The 20,242-nt window shown below is 45.4% G+C and overlaps 1 protein-coding gene across 1 annotated transcript in view; it reads right to left on the minus strand.

Moving 5' to 3' along the window:
• Positions 1–19,479, minus strand: part of WDR1 (WD repeat domain 1) — a 34,753-nt gene extending 15,274 nt beyond the window's left edge. Inside the window, exons 1-6 of the mRNA XM_063309619.1 lie at positions 19,356–19,479; positions 18,734–18,855; positions 9,714–9,804; positions 3,763–3,910; positions 2,365–2,545; positions 1,025–1,102 (exon numbers count right to left, since the gene is read on the minus strand). Of these exons, the coding sequence (XP_063165689.1) occupies positions 1,025–1,102; positions 2,365–2,545; positions 3,763–3,910; positions 9,714–9,804; positions 18,734–18,855; positions 19,356–19,371 (636 nt within the window). The 5' untranslated portion in view covers positions 19,372–19,479. The remainder of the gene's footprint in view (positions 1–1,024; positions 1,103–2,364; positions 2,546–3,762; positions 3,911–9,713; positions 9,805–18,733; positions 18,856–19,355) is intronic.
• Between the last annotated feature and the right edge of the window lie 763 nt (positions 19,480–20,242).

Below are 20,242 nucleotides of genomic sequence, written 5' to 3' on the forward strand. Positions count from 1 at the left end.
CAGCCAGACTCACTTCTTTTTCATGTGGTCACTGCCACATTTATTCTCAGAGAGAAGCAGCTGGCATCAGAGTCAGGGCAGCGCTGGGATCCCTCAGCATCTGCCAACGCTGCAGATGGCTCTTATCACCACTTTAAAGAAGTCTGGCTTCGAGCCACTGCACCGCCAACGGCTGTGACTACCATCTGAGTATCTCACAGGGCCACAGAGCATCCCCCAGAAGCATACGTGGAAATTGAAGTAACAACTAGCCTCAGCAGCCTGGAGCGTTGCTGCTGCTAAGCAGGCCAGTCTGAGGAGGGCCTCCTCCCAGCGGTGGCACCACTACTGGCTGAGAACGGTGACTTCCACGGCTGTGCACTCAGAAGGACGGTGGGAGACTTTTGTCTATTTTGTCTCTCTCTCTTCCGTGGTGCTCTTCTCTTCACCATCTGTACAACAACCCCTCTGTCTTTCCTGGTGTTATTTTTTTCCCATTCTAGCCATTTTTCTTCTCACTTCCTTTACTATTAGATCATTTATGCCAATCCACACCTGTCAGACCTTCCCATCACAACACCCTAGCAGTATGACTATCCACAAAACTACTTTGGAGAGAATAATTGCTCCTTCTTTAAATGCAGGCAAATATATTCACTGGAATAGTTCTATTCCCATTAGATCTGTGAAATGCTTTTAAAACTCTGGCTCTCTTGTGTATTTCTCTAATAGGAAACTTTAGGAAAGTTTAAGGAAAAAGGAAAAGGGAAATTTAATCGCCCAGAGTCCCCTTTTCGGGAGAGATGGGCAGTGATAGAAATTTGAAATACATACATACATACTTACAAATAAATAAGCTGGCTGTGTGAATGAGGCATCAGACAAAGCCACCGTAACGTCTTACCCACAAACATTAAATGCTCCATTAATGCATGTGAATTAGAACACATACTAAGATGAGTCATGTGCTCTTGAAAATAGGTCCAGTATGGCATTTTTCATTCAAAGCAAGTATTTTATTAGTTAAAAACTGTCCCCTTTTTACCTGGCCATCTGCACTGGCTGTAGCAAGCCTCTTTCCATCAGGAGAAAACCTCACACAGTTAACGAAGCGGCTGTGGTCCTACAGCAGAAGAAATACGCAGCATGGCGATTATGCAGCCGAACCTTGGCTCCTAAACTGAGTTATCCAGATACACAAGCTTGTGTGTTATCTCGGCCTTGCCCATCAAAGTGCTGAGAACGCTAAACCATCATGGAGAATGATGATTGGCCGTTCACAGGAAGGAAGCTAAGAGGTCATGTTCAGAAGACAGGAACATGCATTATGTTGTCTGGGGAACACATGATTATCTCTGTGAACAACGCAGAGTTTTGGTGGAGATACAAGCAGTGTTTTAAATCTTCCTGAGCCCTTGGCAGGTTGAAATAGAAGGCTGGCCCACTGCCAGCTGGTTCCCATACAAAGCATGGTATCCATTTTCAACTGCAATAAAGCCAGCGGCAAACACCCCCCTTCAAAGATGGCAAGGTCTGAAGCTGGCACATTAGTCTGCATGATTCCCTAAGCATGGAAAATAGTTAAATAGGAAAACTGTTTAGGTTTTTGAAAAGGTTCTAAAGTTCAAAAATATGCAGATGCTGCTTATCATACCTAGAGCCACTGCATATGTACAAAAGCCTGTGCAGATGTGACTTGTGCTTACACAAAACGTGGGAATCAGGCGGCTGAGTGGACAGGGAAGTGCACTCCTGATCCCCCTCTGCACATGGACGCCACATGCTTACAACCGTATTAATACAGCATAAGGAATTCAAAAGGTGTACCTATACACACGTGAAGTTTACGTTTATTTTAAGGTAGCTTAGCTTCACTGAACAAAGAGAGGGAGGGAAAAGGTATGCATTTTATATGAGCAAAATTATTTCATCGCTGAGGGTTGTACTTCCCTGAATCTTCTGGATGAGCATTCAGGAAAGGTCACTGCAAGAATGGATATCTTACTTCTGTGCCAAGGAGCTTGTGAGATCGATATCACAGGATCACATGGCATCCTCTGCCCTCAACAGCAGTGTGGATTTCCACATGTGGAAAAACCAACACACGTGGATCCCTACCTATGCAGGCTTCCCTGGGACTTTGATTGTGACATTTATTACAAATGCTTTTTATCCTCTGCTTGTACAAAGGAGCTTTCCAGATCCCCATTCCAGCAGCAGCGCCTCGCTCACATGCTGCCAACGCAGACCCGCTACCATAGTCCTCCATAAGCAAAATGGCCCATTTCCCAAGAGAGGTGGAAAGTGCTCTCAACTAGCATGGGAAGGAGGGAGAGGATTCTGAGAACAAGGCTGGACTCTGCATAAGAAAGAAGACAAACTCACGCTAATGGTAAACTGGAACTTGAATGGTGGTCCTTCGAAGAAAGCAGCACAGTTGTCGTCACTGCCAGTTGCCAAGCGGTACGGCCTCGTCTGTTTAATGTCCACCGTATTTATTATTTTGTTGTGACCCGTCAGCTCACCTACTGAAGAGCCAGTATCCCACAGGAAGACTGCTCCAAATCTGTTTAGGCAAAGCAAAGACATACTTCCTTTTAATAGACGCTAAAGTAACTGCTCTCATGCAACTTCAACTTTACTCCTTATGGTATCATGTCAAAAATAAACAAACAATGAAGTCAACAGTTAAGAAGAAAAATAAACTTCTAATTCTTGCTTTTAATTTTTTTTCTTCCCACTTACTATTTTTATCATGTTATGTAGTGCAATTTAACAGAGTAAAAAGGTTCTCAAAGATGAACAAAAACCAGGCTGCGATACCAATTAAATTCCTGCAATAACTTTTAAACAATATGATTAATTCTATCATTTCAAGACACACAAAAAATGAGTGAGCAAGAATTTTATTTGGTTATAAGCAAATCATACATTTTAAATAGATCTTGTTTGTATGATCAATACCAGCAAAGCAAAGCATAGTGGTGTTTTAAACGATTGCTTTATTTATGAGCACTTAACTCCTGAAGAGATTTACAGAAGTTTACTTCTTATATAAGGAAGCTGGAAGGAACAATATGCATAATATTTCATAGTCTGAGGCTCCATATAAGGAAAAAAGGACGTTACAGCATTCAAAGCCACAGAAGAAAATACAGTGCCAATATTTCTGGACATAGGCATCAAGACCTCACTATGGCAAAGCTGCAGTGAGCTCTACTTTTGCCTAGATTTTCTCCACCTCTTGACATGTAAGAGCTTTATAATCACAGTAACATAAATGGCTCAGGCCACTGAGTTACAGTGAAGAGATAAATGTACATACAGCAACAAAGGAATAGATGTGCACTGCCCACAAAACTCTGTTCTACATGGAGATTTCTTCCTTTCCCCCACCTCAACTAGCAGGATGCATTAAAACTCAACTTCAGCTTGTGATGCGGAAACTTAAAAACACAAGACAGACTTCAGTCATCTAAGGAATAATTCTTGCACCAACCACTTTCCCATGCTGCCCCAAACTCATTTTAAGCACAGGGTAAGCTTTGATATTTTGAATTCCAGCAGGATGAGTTACACGAATTAGTGACACTGTGGATTTAATACAGCAAGCCCTTGCAATTATCGCCATTAAAAAAGTGGTGTTTTGCTTACGGAGACCAAGGGGATGCATTCTCAAGAAAGATTCAGCTGTTGAATGAGTAGATTTCAGCTGTGAATTTGGAAATTAAAAACCCAAGGAAAGAGCTAAGAATTAGAATGGGTAACACTTGGCTTACTCACTTTTCCCTTCCTTCTCCAACAGCAGCAAGTCTCTTGCTGTCTTCAGTCCACGCAATGTCTTTTATCTTTCCTGCAAACGGCTGATATTCATACTTCAATAGATGTTCCTTCTGTGTGGTGTCCCAAATTCTAAGCTTTCCAGAGACATCTGTCAAAGCACAAAAATATAGGAAAATAGCATCTCAAGCAAGGTCAAGATACTACGTAACTATCAGATCATAACTTTCCAAATCTCAGATATAACAGCTCTAAAGTATTCATATCACTGCTATGGAAACAAATGTATTATTTCTGCATTTACTTGGTTTCTATGAAGCCTTTCTGTTCAAAAAGAGCATTCAAGATGGCGTTACAATTTACAACATACACTGCATATGAGAATAAATAAAATAATAAAATCACGGATAATAAAACCACTGTCCATTAAAAGCCTGGCCAAAGAGATGCTATTCTTCTGAAGACACAGCAAATCCATGCTGGGAGCGCACTCAACAGCTACAGGAGAAAGCTCTCTTCTGCTTCCAAGCTCTTAACGGTCAGGCCAATTCTTTACAGGAGGTGGGGTGCCTCAAATAGTGCTGTTTCTAGCTTTAAATACCTTTAATATCTTAAATAAACGTTAAGTTTATATCAATCAGCTAACATTAAAAATTAGCACCTTGTATTGTGCCTGGAGCGCAACTGACAATTAGCACAGATCTTTTAGTACAGTCTTGATATGCTCATATCTTGCATTGGTTACTGGTTTTGCACCAAGGACAAGCTCTGGACATTTTTTGAAGGCCAAGACCACACAGAACACGTTGCAGTATTCAAACAAGATATGAACAAGGCAAAAACAACTACAAATATGGAATATCCCTGGATCCAGAGAAGGCTGTCGTGGAGGACTCAGATTTGGAGTCAGATTCAGACGTAGAAGGGCAGCCAGCTCCAGAAGGGGCTTTAGGTAATGAGCAGTCAGCTCCCTCCGGGGTCACCAGATGAACTGCTGCCTGAGCAGGCAGAGCAGGTGGGGCTAGCCAGCAACCAGCAGGAACAGCTGCCCCCGCGCTCTGAAAATGAGGGCATGGAATTACTGCCCCCTCTCAGTGCAGAGAGAGCAGAACAAAGGAATTCTGCAAAGTTACTCACAAGGAACCAGCCTCCCCCTCCACAATGAGCCACGCTGGGGTTGCTCTTATTTAAGAAGAGCTAGGAGGTCGGGCATCTTCACTGGAAACAGCCGTTCACAAACCCAGACTCCATGTGCCTAAACCCATGTGCCTGTGACTCTGAACCCAGACTGGCTGACGACCTTGCTAACGCTTTGGGCCCTGGATCGGCCTGACCACCCTTGTGCTTGCTCCTTGGATTTTGGACTGGTTCTTTAGGCAAGTTTGCTGGACTTGTGGGGACTTGACTCCTCTTGCGTGTGTGTGTGTGCATCTGCACCTGCCTTTTCCTCTGCTGCTTGCTATTGCTTGAAAAACCCACCCAGTAAAAGTTTGCAACCACCTCCCCGTTTACTTGTGCATGCTTGGCCTGAGGCAGGACCGGGGCCAAACATCCACAGTCGCTCAGTCTTGTCAGGACTGAGCCTGAATCTGTCCCTCCCCATCCAGGCCTGTGTAGCCTGCAGACACTGGGACAGGACCTCGACAGCACCACACAGCTGGCCCAGGACCAAGTTGTACAATGGGGTATAATCAGCATACTGAAGATGCCTGGCCCAGGACAGACAGATGACCTCACTCAGCAGTTTCAGGCAGACATTAAACAAGAGGAACGAGAGCATCAAGTCCTGTAGCAGCCCACAGGTGAAGGGCCATGGACTTGATCTCTTCCCCACTGTTAACAGCAACCGGAAGCAGCCACAAAGGAAGAAGGAGAACCATTGCAACGTGGTGCCCTTCCCCTCCAAGCCTTGCAGCCGGTCCTGGAGGATACTATGATCAACAGTTTTGAAAGCCTCTGAGACATCAAGGAAAGGAGGATAGATGTACTATCCCCGTCCTGCCAGGAGACCTGTACCTTCGTACAGCTGTTAAGTAAATAAAAGTGTTAAATAAAATCTACTTAGGTTAGCATATTATGCTATACCCTTTAATCTTTTCCCTGCACTGTCTGGTTTACATAATTTGTGGGACGCAGGTTTGTTTGTGAGACTGACCTCTTTTTGCCACGTCACTGTGCAGGCAACATTTTAAAACCCACAAAGAGGTAGCCACTCCCTCAACAGCACTATCATTTACATTCTCCCCACTGTCTGGGCTGAATCAACAAAGCATTTCACGGGGAATAATCATAGTTGTTCACATGCTTTTATTTTTAGGACTTAGATGGATAAATTCCTATTTAAGCATTAACTTCATGGATGAAATTAAAACTTTTATGTATCATTTCCTATTAAAAAGCTTAAAGCAATCCACTAACTTACAAATCAGAGGGAATGAACAACATTTCTAACTGCAGAAAGCAAGGCTTAAACATCTGCTTAATTTACATAATTTATAAAGCTCACCAAATTCATTTTAACGCAAAATGTATTTTGCATGGCTGTAGTAGACATTATAGGCATTAGTAAGGCAGCATAAATAAGACTGCACTGCTGGCTTAATAAATAGGCAATAAGAAAGATGCCAGTTCTTGGGTTTTACTTGTTTTTTTAATGACAAAAGACAGAAAATCACTACAGCTGTTACAAAGCAACTTCATTCTAGGGATAAAAATACCTCAGGTACACTTGGAAACAAGCAGGAAGCCTTTATGTAATGTTTAAATATACAGTAACATTTGCAATTGCGGTGGTGTTTAAAAGTTTGTGAACCCTTTTGAATGTTCAGTATTTCTGCATAAATATGACCTAAAACATGACCTGTTCTCCACACAATAACTTAGTCAGGACCAGAAATATTGGAACAAGGATAACTGTTTTGGCATTTGGCATCTGTACACCACCACACTGAAGTTGAAAGGAAACACATCCAGATGGGAGCGAAGTCAGGACTTTCAGCTGTCATTTGACAAAAGTGGGGCACTAACCATTCAGGGCATATAGCCAGCGGCATACACACACCCCCATCGTTGGTGGCTTATAAGTAAGGGAACGAATGGCTGACAAGCAGCTGCATGGGCAGGTGTGGCCTGTTTCCTGGGTACCCCATGACCAATCAAGCAGATAAAAGGCCTGGGGGTGGTTCTGAGTGTTAATTTGTATTTGGTAGCTGTTCACTGGAACCCTCAACATGAGGTCCAAAGAGGTGTCCATGCGAGTGAAGGAGGCCGTCATTAGGCTGAGAAAACAAAATAAACCCTTCAGAGACATAGCAAAAACATTGGGAGTGACCAAAAGAACAGTTGGAACATCCTGAAAAAGAAGGAATTAACTGGCAAGCTCAGCAACAGCAAAAGGCCTGGAAGACCATGGAAGACAACTAAAGTGGATGAATTCTGCTCATGGTGAAGAGGAACCCTTTCACAACATCTAGCCAGGTCAGGAATGCTCTTGAGGTAGGCATGTCATCATCAACATCTACAGTCAAGAGATGGCTTTATGAATGTAAATACAGAGGCTTCACAACAAGGTGCAAACCACTGGTAACACTCGAGAACACAAAGGCCAGATTAGACTTGGCCAGCAAATACCTAGAAAAGCCTGCTCAGTTCTGGAATAAGATTCTTTGGACTGATGAAACCAAGATTAACTTGCACCAGAATGATGGGAAGAGAAGAGTATGGAGAAGGAAAGGAATAGCTCATGATCCAAAGCATACCACATCTTCTGTCAAACATGGCGGAGGCAGTGTCACGGCATGGGCATGCATGGCTGCCAATGGAACTGGGTCACTGCTGTTCACTGATGACCTGCCTGCTGATCAAAGCAGCAGGATGAATTCTGAAGTGTACAGGGCTATACATTCTGCTCAGATTCAGCCACATGCTGCCAAACTGACAGGACAACGCTTCAAACTGCAGATGGATAATGACCCAAAACAAAAGCTACCCAAGAGTTTCTCAAGGCAAAGAAGTGGGATGTTCTTCAATGGCCAAGTCAGTCACCTGATCTCAACCCAACAGAGCATGCTGTTCACTTAACTGAAGACAAGGCTGAAGGCAGAAAGACCCACAAACAAGCCGCAGCTGAAGGCAGCTGCAGTAAAGGCCTGGCAAAGCATCTCGAGGGAGGAAACTCAGCACTGGGCCATGTCCATGGGTTCCAGACTTCAGGCAGCCATTGACTGCAAAGGATTTTCATCCAGGTGTTAAAGGCGATCCTTATGTTTGTAATGATGTTGGTTTGTTCCCTTACTTATGAGCCACCAATGATGGGGGGGGTGTGTGTGTGTATGCCACTGGCTGTACTCCCTGAATGGTTAGTGCCCCACTTTTGTCAAACCCCTTGAATGACAGTTCGCTCCCGTCTGGGTGTGTTTCCTTCCAACTTCAGTGCGGTGGTGTACAGAGGCCAAATGCCAAAACAAAATTCAACTAATGAGTCAAAAACATTATACTTGTACACTTATTTATTGAGGAAAATGTCCCAAAGCTACCTAGTTGTGTGTGGCAAAATTGAACCTCTAGGATGTTCAGTTCATCGGAAGGGGAAATTAAGAGTCAGGTGTTTCAATCAATGGGATGATAATCAGGTGTGGGTGTGGGAGGTCCTGCCTTATCTGAAGAACAGAATTCTGGATATTCACTACCAAAGTCTGATCATCACAACATAGGGTTGTGGAGGTGTGTCATGGCTTGAACAAAGGAGGTTTCTGAGGACCTCTGGAAAACTGTTGTTTATGTTCACCAGGTGTTTGGACTCCAGCAGTCCACTGTCAGGCAAATCATGTACAAACGGAGGCCATTCAACACCACTGTCACCCTCCCCAGAAGTGGTCAACCAACCAAGACCGCACCAAGAGCAAGACATGTAATACTCCGGGGGGTCTCCAAGAACCCCAGGATAACATCTTAAGGAACTGATGGCCTTTCTTGCACTGGCCAATGTCAGTGTCCATGAGACCACCATCAGGAGAACACCAAAGAACAAGGTGTGCGTGGCAGGGTTGCCAGGAGAAAGCCACTACTCTCCCCAAAGAACACTGCTGCCCACCTTCAGTTCGCAAAAGACCACGTGAATAAGCCAGAAAGCTTCTGGAAGAATGTTCTGTGGACATACGAGACCAAAACAGAACCTTTAGGCTTGAGTGAAAAGTGTCACGTCTGGCCAAAGGCAAGCACTGCATTCCAGCACGTGAACCTCATCCCACCTGTGGAACGTGGTGGTGGCAGGATCATGGTTTGGGCCGCTTTGCTGCCTCTGGACCAGGACGGCTTGCCTTCATTGATGGAACTATGAACTCTGAATTGTACCAGCAAATTCTACAGGAAAATGTCAGGGTATCTGTCCATGAACTGAAGCTCAAGAGAAAGTGGATCATGCAGCATAACAACAACCCAAAACACACACGGTGTAGGACCAAAGGGGGGAGGGGGACACCAGTTACTGAAAGCAAAGGTTCACACGCTTTGCCACAAACAAATTTATCGAGGATCATTTTCCTCAATAAATAAATGAACTTGTGTAGAGAACACATCATGTTTTAGGTCGTGTTTATGCAGAAATATTGAAAATGCAAAAGGGTTCACAACTTTCAAACATCACTGTACGTACATTCTTCTCCTTGTCTCCTCTCCGAGATTAGCCGAGAGGGGGAGGAGTGGAAGGGAAGGTGCAGCTTACAGTACAGGCCCATCTAAATCCACCAATGCAAGAATCACTCAAGAGATTTACACTGCAGTCTCTTAGCCCGAGGATATGATATTGATACAATATTGTGTCAACAACAAGCAAGTGTACAACACTGAAGGTGATAGAAAACCGTAAGGAAGCAGAGAAACATACTCCAGCTGGGCCTGAGTGAGCGTGACCCTGCGTGGGAATATGCAGACAGGCACATTACTATTACACGTACCTCCAGATGCGATGTAGAAGCCGCTGGGCGCATATTTAGCCACCACAACCTGATGGGCGTGTTCAGTGTAGATATCCGCAATTGCTGGGTTCTGTAAGAGAAACAGAATTTCAGAATGTAACTTTTCAAAGAAGGGAATTTTCCCATCCACTGTCAGTTATCCATTTTTGCCAGATGACCTGATGAAAGATTGTTTGCCGCTGTGGGATGCCAATTTCTGGCTCCTGGTAGCTTCAGGTCCGTCTTGGCTAACTAGATGTCTATCCAGGGAGGGCATCTTGGTGGGGAGCAGAAGGCTCCCGCCCCGGGGAGATGAAGGTGGTGGGGCAAGTGGCTGGCTTTCTCAGGGGCAGCCCCCACTCTAGAGAACAACTTGCCCCTGAAGAGTGCTGGGCTCCTACTTGCTTTCTGCATAATGGCCAAGATAATTAAAAAAAATTTTTTTTGATTGGATAAGGTTTTTTGAGGGATATGTGCTGCTTTTAAGGATTTATGGGGGGGTGGGAATGGTTCTGTTTTTGTGAGACTTATCCTTGTAAGCCACCTTGACTCCATGAAACTGAATGAATAACTACAGTTGTAATCAAAATTATTCACCTCCCATTGCAAATCAGGTTGATTGTCAAAATTACAGACTTTCAGCTGTTTCCAATGAACAAATCAAACAAAAGCAATTGAAATAGCTCAACACAACAAATGCTTCAAGTGGTGTCCCCAAATTCAACTGAAAATGCAACTTATCATGACTTCTCCAGTCTCAGAATTAGTCAACCCCCTGAATAGAATCTGTCACAACAGCACACATACAGTATGCAAAACAGGTGTTGTCTCAAGCACACCTGATGCGACTAATCAGGGGCTTCATTAGTTGCACCAGGTGGGCTTGAGCAGGAACACATGAAATTCCTGAACTGGCTAGGGGTTTGTTGAGTGTCACGTTTGACTGCATGTTAGAAATACAGTCTGGCTAAGTCAAAAGGATGGTCCAAAAAGGTAAGAGAAGAGATCATCGCCCTTCGCAAACAAGGAACAGGATACAAAAAGATAGCAAAGGCACTGAATGTTCCTAGAGACACCGTTGGAAGCACAGTTCGCAAGTTCACAGTTGAAGGAACATGGTGACACTACCTGGACGGGGCAGAAGAAGGAAGCTGTCAGTGGCTGCAAGCAGATTTCTGAGAAGGGAGGTGGAGAGGAACCCTCGAGTGACTGCAAAGACCTGCAGCAAGACTTGGTGGCAACAGGCACTGAGGTTTCAGTGAGCACAGTGAGGCGCTCACTAAACACAGAAGGTTCCCATGCCAGAACTCCAAGACGTACACCACTGCTGACCCAAAAGCAGAAGAAAAGTTGGCTTCAATATGCTCAAAATCATATAAACAAGCCACAGAAGTTTGGGGATTCTGTTCTGTGGAGCGATGAAACAAAACCAGACCTTTTCGGCCCAATGGATCAGCAGTATGTCTGGAGGAAGAAGAATGAAGCATACGCTGAAAAGAACACTCTGCCTACAGTTAAGCATGGTGGTGGCTTGGTGATGCTCTGGGGCTGCTTTGCATCCTCTGGCACTGGAAGCCTGCAGTGTGTGGATGGGAAGATGGATTCATTGAAGTATCAGGAAATCCCAGGAGAAAACGTCATGCCATCTGTAAGGAAGCTGAAGCTTGGGCGTCCTTGGACCTTCCAACAGGACAATGATCCCAAGCATACCTCAAATTCCACTAAGACTTGGACGCAGAAGAAGTCCTGGAAGATTCTACAGTGGCCATCACAGTCACCTGACTTGAACCCCACAGAAAATCTCTGGTGGGATTTGAAGGAGGCGGTTGCAGCACGCAAACCCAAGAGTATTACTGAACTGGAGGCCATTGCTCATGGGGAATGGGCTAAGATTCCTCAGGAACGCTGCCAGAAGCTGGTGTCTGGCTACGCACCTCGTTTGCAGCAGGTCATAACAGCAAAAAGGCGCTCTACTGAGTACTGAAGATGCTTGCCATGAAGTGGTTGAATAATTTTTAGACTGGAGAAGTCATTATAAGCTGACTTTGGGGACACCACTTGAAGCATTCCTTGTGTTGAGCTATTTCAACTGCTTTTGTTTGATTTGTTCATTGCAAACAGCTGAAAGTCTGTACATTCTGACAATCAACTTGATTTGCAATGGGGATTGAATAATTTCGATTACAACTGTAAATACAATAATCTCAGAAGGAGATCCCAAGGAAACAATTGTCCATTTCAAGTGGGGAGGGGGGGGGATGGATTCCTGCCAGGCAAAATCACATTTCTGAAGCCCAGTCCAGCAAATCAGTGCTGGGATCTTTAACCCTGCCACAACGGCCTCTTGATCATTTTGTGAAGAAGTCAGGAACTCCTTCCCTCCATCTCATGCAGCTACTCAGAAGACAGAAAAGGGGCCAAAAAGATAAAATTGCTTTGGACTTGGTTCCCCCACCCACCCTGTGCTTGCTTCAATGCCTGGTGTCCCCAACGATCACTCTTGAGACTGCCCACACCCCCACAATTGGAACTCACCTTATTACAGCTTAATATTATTTTGAACCAGGCTACAGTTGTTAGTTAAACAAATTCTTTCATCCATCCATCCATCCATCCATCCAATTTGTCCCTGCCCATCTCCTCCCATCGGGGGACTTTAACTATGGTTAAAATACTAGCTAACTAACTACAGTCTGGGATGGATAGTCTGCTGAGGCCCATACATCTTTGATTCTGCTTGTCAGCTGCCTTATGTGCACGTATCTTGACCTGGCTATTTTTTCCAGCACAACTCTGTTCACATGGACAGGCAGGGAAACACTCAACACTGAGGGAGCATCCAGGACCCCAGAGAACATGGTTGAGAAGAGCAAAGTGTCTATGTGTGGAACTCAGCTATGTTTTCTACAGTGCAGGCAGCAAAAGGTGTGTTTTTTCCAGAGAAGTTTCCATAAGTAAATTTTTAAAAATTGCTTTGCAGAGTATCTTCCATTTCAAAGGTAAGAATTTTTGTGTGAGAATGTTATTGTAATAATTTATTAATAAGCAAATCTAAAAGTTGTGATTTACTTTTCAGGCGGCTTCTTAAAAAGCACATTTACATTCCTTCAAGCATGCTAAAATGCATTTGGTAATCCCTTAAATAAAATAAATAAATAACAAAATAAAATAGATGTAGTCTACTTAACTGAGATATGTTAAAGTATTCCCACTATTCCAATAAAAACATTTCCAAGCATAAACTGTCAGTTTGCATAGAATATTAAAAACCAAAATAGAAGTACTTTTCTTCTTCCTGAAATTTAGGCTTTTAGCGAATTTTCAGATTACAGTGTCTCAAGGTGCAATAAAAAAAGCCGCCACTACACTGTATTAGCGTATATAGGCCCACCTGACTTTTACACACTGTACCATTTAATAAACCCCAAGTGCTGCTACTACCTCATTACGGGGGTGGGATGTTCCTGGGAGGAAGGAATGTATGCCCAGAGTTAAGAATCCCAGCGGGGCCACCCTAAGCGTCATGCCAGCTGCCCAGCTGAAGCAAGCAGGCACCCATCATGGGCAGCAGCAATACAGGCAGATGCCGGAGGCAAAGGAACACTTTAGTGACAATGGCAAAGGCCATTCATACTGCGTGGGAGAAGGCAATGGTAAACCACTCCCGTATTTTACCAAGAAAACCACATGGAAAGGCAAGATAAAATGACTAGACATGGATGTGCTGGATGATGAAGGCCTCCGGTCTGATGATACTCAACATGCTACTGAAGAAGAGGTGAGGATCTTTCGGAGTACTAATGGCATTTATGTTGCGGCTCGGTTAAAGAGAGCCAGTTTGGTGTTGCGGGTAAGGCACCAGGCTAGAAACCGGGACACAGTTGAGTTCTAGTCCCACCTTAGGCACAAAGCCAGCTGGGTGACCTTGGCCCAGTCAGTCTCTCTCAGCCCTAGGAAGCAGGCAATGGCAAACCCCTGAAAAACCTTGCCAAGAAACTGCAGGGACGGCAGTCTCCAAGAATCGGACACGACTGAATGGATTTAAACAAAAACGTTAAATTCAGCACATCTAGTTCCCAATGTTGCCATCAGGTAAAATTTTCCCTGGGTGGAAAAAGCTGCAAAGACAGGATTGCAGTGGGAACATGGAAGGAACAAGCTCAACACAGTGTAAGATGAAATGAACAGACAACACGCTGACATCTTAGGCATCAGTGAATTGAAATGGACTGGAATTGGATATTTTCAGTCAGAAGATTATATTGTTTACATGAGAAGCAAAGAAGGAACAATGTGTCTTTCATAGTCAGGAAGGATATAGCAAGGATACAATGCAATGGATACAATGCAGTCAATGACTGAATAATATCAATTCAACTTTGCAGACAACCTTTTATTGTAATGACTATTCAAGTTTATGTCCCAACCACTTCAGCGAAAGAAAAGGAGGCTGACCAGTTTAATAATCAGGTTCAATCTGAAACTGACAGAACATGCAAGCCAGATGTGCTGCTTGTGGTTGGAGACAGGGATGGCAAAGTTGAAAATACTGAGGAAAACGTAGTCAGATTGTATTGCCCACGGAACCAAAATGAAGCAGGAGAATGACATATACATTTCTGCTAACCCAATTCTTCTTCTTCAACCCAATTATTTCTTTATTGCTCACAGAGTCTTTCAACAACTAAAATGACACCTACATACATGGACATCACCAGATGGAATATACAGAAATCAAATTGACTGTAATTGGTACAAGCAGCAACAATGTGGTCATAGGTTGACTACAGAACTGATCACAAACTGCTCACGTGCATGTTCCAAGTCAAGTTAAAGCAAAAGAACAATACGTCAAAGAATAAAACCAGTTTTCACAATAAACCCTGAGCATATTTCCACCACTTTTGAAGAAAACATCAGGAACTGTTTTGAAATCCTGAACTTCCTTGTTAGAGAAGCAGAGGAACTGCTGAATGATATTAAAGAAGTTGTAAAGGATGAAGGTGAATCTTTTCTGCCAAAGAACAAGAAGCAGAAGACAGCAAACTGTATGTCAGAACACTACAGTGAAACTAGCCAAGAAGAGAAGAGAAGCCAAAGCCATGGAAGTCAAATGCCTCAGGAAAAAGCGTAACAAAGAGTTTCAGGGGTTTTTTTTTTAAGAGAGACAAGAAGCAGTACTACAATGGTATCTAAGATGGAAACAGATCTGCAACAAAGAAAATCTGCTAAAAGACTGCTGAATTCAGAAGGAGGTTCCAATCAGATTGGTATGCTAAAGGATTCCAAGGGACGGATAGTAACTGATTCAGAGAAGATCAGACAAAGGTGGAAGAAGGATACTCTAATTCTGTACAATAGAGATGTCAACATCCAAGATATCTTAGAAGATATTCCTACTTATAAGAACCTCTAGTACAAGCAAAGACGTTAGATCAGCTCCCTGGGGATCAGCAAGCTGGAAGGCTACCTGAACGAATGGCACATCTACAGAAATATGAGGAGCAACAGAAGAAGAACCCGTAAAAAGAGCCTAACCAAACTATGCCAGCAAACGTGATTTTAAACCTGGAGTATGAAACATCAATAACCTGAATTATACTGATGACATTACTCTGATAACTGAAAAGGCACATGTTTTCCAAGCTGAAGTAATTAAAGTCAAGCAACATAGTGAAAAATTGGAACTAAGATTAAATGTAAAGAAGACTGAATTAATGATAAAAGATACAGCAAATAGGTTTAGATTTACAGTGAAGATACTGAAGTGGTGGATAGTTTCTGCCTTTTAGGATCGATTATCAGTAGTAAAGGAATCAGCAGTGAAGAAATTCACTGTGGATTAGCATTTGTAGAGTAGCAATGATGGCAGTGGAAAAGATTTTCAGATGCTGCAATGTGTCTGTACCTACAAAGATCAGAATCGTGCAAGCAGTGGTATTCCCTGTGACACTCTTTAGAAGTTGGACGGAGAAATAGGATAGAAAGAGTATTGACACCCTTGAACTTTGAAAGTGGAGAAAACTGAAATGCTATGGATAGCCAAGAAAACAAGCAAATGGATCACAGAACAAATCAATCCAGAGTTTTCCCTCAAGGCATAAATGACCAGGCTGCAATTTGGGGACATTATGCAAAGACCTAGCTCTCTTGAGATCATAATGCTGGGGAAAATGAAAGAAAAAAGAAAAAGAAGATGACCAGTAGCAAGGTGAACGGATGCAATTACAGAGGCAATGTTTCTATTGTTGGAAAACTTGAAGGACCAGGTTGGGGACAGATCATCTCCAAAAAATATATGTGGCCATTAAGCGGTGACACTGACTTGATGGCATGTAATTAAACATTAATTTAACGAACTAACTTTAGCCTAACATTTTAAGTCAGATCCCCATCCATTCAGAACAAATTCTTATTTTTAAACTTTTCTGTATCATAAAAGCAAGCAATTCTTAGTACAATCTTCAGAAACCCGATGCAATCTAGATAGGCTGGATTTGGCTGAGAATTTTGGGAGTGGTACAGGTGGTCCTTGCTTAATGACCACTCATTCAGTGACTGTTGGTACTTATGACCAACCCTAGGAGTTCTAGCCATTGCAGCATCCCTGCGATCATGTGACCATGCTCATGATTACAACATAGCCACAGTCACCATTTGCAACCTTCTTTGCCAGCTTCTAACAAGTAAGGTCAGTGGGGAAGCTAGCAGGTCACAAATGGCGACCACGTGATGTCCTCACTTAACGACCCACAGAGATTCGCTTAATAATGGCAACCTGGAGTGCCAGAATTGCCTTTGCTAAGCGGCGCAGTCACTTAGCAACAGCAATTCAAGTCCCATTTGGCATTGTTAATCGAGGTCTACTTGTAATCTGTACATCCAGAGGGGGGTCAAGTTGCTGGCATTTATATCCATGGAAGAAAATACCTGCTGTTGAGGTTGAATATCCCTTCTTTCTCAGATGGCTGTAACATAATTAATTAATAAACAATGTGACCACATTCTCCTTCACTAAGGTGCAAAAATCCATGGCACATTTGCACCATGCAAAGCCATAATCCTCCAACCCCTGGAATGGCTCTACCTCTAATCCCCTAACTGCCATGAAGAACTGGAGAGGGAGGAAGCATTTTAGCTGCTGAATATTCTTAGCTATCCTCCCCTTGCACAGGCTAGACCAAACTTTCTTCCTCAAGTTAATAGGAAAAGATTCTCATCTATTAATGAGACAGTCACAATATTTATTTATTTAGCTAGTTAGTTGAGAACCAGTTTGGTGTCATAATTAAAGCATAAGGCTAGAAACCGGGAGACCAGGAATTCTAGTCTTGACTTGGGCACAAAGACCCTGGGCCAGTCCCTCTCTCTCAGCCCTAGGAAGGAGGCAATGGCAAGCCACTTCTGAAAAACCTGGCCAGGAAAACTGCAGGGATTGGTCCAGGCAGTCTCCAAGAACTGGACGATTGAACAGAAAAAAAAGAAGTTCACAATTTATGTAGCCACCCATCTACCTATGGATCTCTGACAGCTTTATAAAATTGTATCTACAATTTTAGCTGCCTTGGATGCTGGCCATCATATTTGGTCACGTTCCTGTCCCTTCCTCTAAAGGCCCAAATGTCTAAACCACAAGCTGCAAGAAGTGACAGTATATGAACTCAGTGAACGTTGCCTAGAGGTCTCAGAACACTTCTAACAGGAGCACAGTTCTGGTTCCCACTTCTTCCATTAATACTAAAACCAGGAGAGAAGATGCGTCTCACTGGAAAAAATAAAGTCGCCATGGCAAACAAACTTGTAGGAAACTGGTTCTCTTAAGTCCTATTATCAAATCTTGATTTTCTGCTAAAGTGTAATGACTAATCTCTATATGGACATTAATACGACAACTAAACAGTGATCTGTTTTAAAAATGTAATTTCAGCCAGTCCAACCCCCCACTCTCACTGCTAACCAGACCCTTATCCAGAAACTATTTTGAAATAGTCTTACATGGAAAGGGGGGACAAGATGATACCATCTGCAACTTTCTATTTACCAACTATTTCTTCTTCTTTTCTTGCCACAAAAGATCGAGCTGTTAGAAGAGCTGCAGCGCTTTTAATGGTCATACGGGGAGAGCCTTGCATGTGACTCATCCTGAGGCTAAGCTCAGGAGATCAAAAAGGAAGTCCCTTACAGGTGACACTTGCTCATTGGCTGGGCTGACTTACGTCTCCCCTTTCCTTTCCTTCAGGAGTTCAAGGTAGCATAGCCACAGCTGCTGCCTGCCAGAGGACCCAACCCTCTAACAGCCTGTAACGATGTCACAGAATCTCGACATACAATCTCGTAACACATGAAACTGCGGTTTTGCCACATTGGTTGCAATATTAACGAAAATACAGCATGAAAAGACAATTAACATTTAATTGCTTAATTAAGCTTTTGTTTAGTGTCCCTAGACTTTGCATTTTTACATTAATAAATTAAGGGTGTGCATAGTTTTTAAATTATGCAGAATTGCTTTGGACTTTATGCGAGTGCAATCACAGCTCTTCTGTACTAGTCATTAATGCAGCCCCTCTTTTCTCTGTCTGCTTTAAAGCGAGGGCAGCTTTGGGGGGGTGAGAAAAAAAGAGGGGCTGCCTTCATGAAGCACAGAGGGGCTATGCTTGCACTTGTGTAAAGTCCAAAGCGCTTCTTCTGGATCCTTTTTTAACTGCGCACAGCCCCAACTTAACTTCATACCACAATAATTATATACGTTGAACCACTCTTTGTTTTTTTGGGTTTTCATGTTATTTAAAGCATCTGCCCGCCACTGTTCCTCATGTGGATTTCATGGCATGAGGTCCTAAAGGCTGGATATTCTTAGCTCTCTGGACTCATCTGCCACTGCCGCCCACTCACACCTCCCCGGATCAGCACAGATATTTCTTCCCCCAATAATATAGAAATTACAAAGTCAGTGATAGGTGGCTTTTACGAAGAAACCTTTAAAATGAGCAAAGATTTAAAAAACTAGGATACATTACATCAATGTTCCGAATGACGACAGATTTTCCATTGGTATATAAGAAATTATTGCCCTTCGGATCTCCACCAATGACTTTGGAGACCCCCCTTTCGACCTGCGGGAGGCTGGCAAACACTTTTGCTGCGAAAAAAAAGGGGAGACAGCGTTAGCCGCGGCGGCGGTTTCTGGGGAAAGAGGACGGCGGGCGCTGAATTTAACCTGTTGCTCCGACCCAGCCGGGAAGCGCCAGGCGGCTCCAGCCAGCGCCCTCCCCCCTCCCCCTCCCCCGCCGCCGCCCCGGCGCTCTGCCCCTTCCAGACCAAGGGCCCCGCCTCGGCCCGGCCCGGCCCGGCCCGGCGGCGCGCAAGCGGCCGGGAAAGGTCCCTCGGCCAGAGCTGCGGCCTCCGAAAGGGCCGGAGCTGCATTTTCCCGGGGCGGAGGTGGAATCAGACGCCCCCCGGCCTCTCCTCGCCCACGCAGCCCTCCGGGGCCCTCCGCAAGAGCCGCCCGCCGCCTCAGTCCATCGGGGGCGACCCGGGGCGCCGCTCCGCCGCCGCCGCCTCGGGTCCCGGAAGGAGCCGCAGAGCCGCGTCCCCGCAGCCTCCCCCCGGCCAGGCTCCCCGCGCACGGCCGCCGCTCACTCAGCTGGTAGGGCATGGTCGCTGCCTCTCGCTGCGGCGGCGGCTTCAAGGGCGAGGATCCCACGCAGGTCCGCTGCGGGCCCAGGGCAGGGCAGGGCAGGGCCGGGCAGGGCTCGCTGGCTCGCTGGCTGGGCCGGTCCCCTCGCTGCCGCCGCCTCTTCCTCCTCCTCCTCCTCCTCTGCAGCAGCAGCAGCAGCAGCAGCGGCAGCGGCGCGGGGGGGCGACGTCAACTCCCGGCTGCGCAAACCAGGAAGCCCGGCTCGCCTGCTCTCCCGCTTTGACCATATATAGTCAACTCTGCTCGCGCGGCGGGCGGAGAAGGAGCGGCGGCCGCGCGGCGCGGCTGGCGGGGCCCGGACCGGAAGCGCCGGCGGGAGGGAGAGGCCGCTCCGAGCCTGGCGCGCCGACGGAGCGGGAGCGGGTCTGCCGGGGGGCTCCGGGCGCCGCCCGCCCTCCGGCCCGCCGTCTCTGCTGCCTGGACGCGGCGGCGGCGGCGGCGGCGGCCGCGGGCACAGAGAGGGAGGAGCCGGGCGAGCGGAGCGCCGGGCCTGCTGGGCTCCTGCGCTTCCACGCGGCGAGTCCGCCGAACGGGCGGCCCTCCCTCGCTGCCTCTGGCGGTCGCCGGGCTCTGCCCCTCCGCTTTCCTTTTCAGTCGGCCTCGAGAAGCCCGGGACAGCCGTGGTTTTGCGGGCTGCCGAGTGCGGGTGGGCGGGAGCGAAGTGGATGCGGGCGGCTGGACCGACCGTGCCCGGCGGTTGGAGAAGAGCCGCGGGGTTGGAAGCGCCCTCCTGCTCCTGCTCCGCGGGGCTGAAGGGCGGTTGGCGTTGCAGGGCTGTTCATAAGTCGGCTGCGAACAGCGTGGGTTTAAAATACTCCACAGTGACAAA

This window comes from Candoia aspera, chromosome 8, assembly GCF_035149785.1.
Source record: "Candoia aspera isolate rCanAsp1 chromosome 8, rCanAsp1.hap2, whole genome shotgun sequence".
In the NCBI taxonomy this organism is placed as follows: Eukaryota; Metazoa; Chordata; class Lepidosauria; order Squamata; family Boidae; genus Candoia; species Candoia aspera.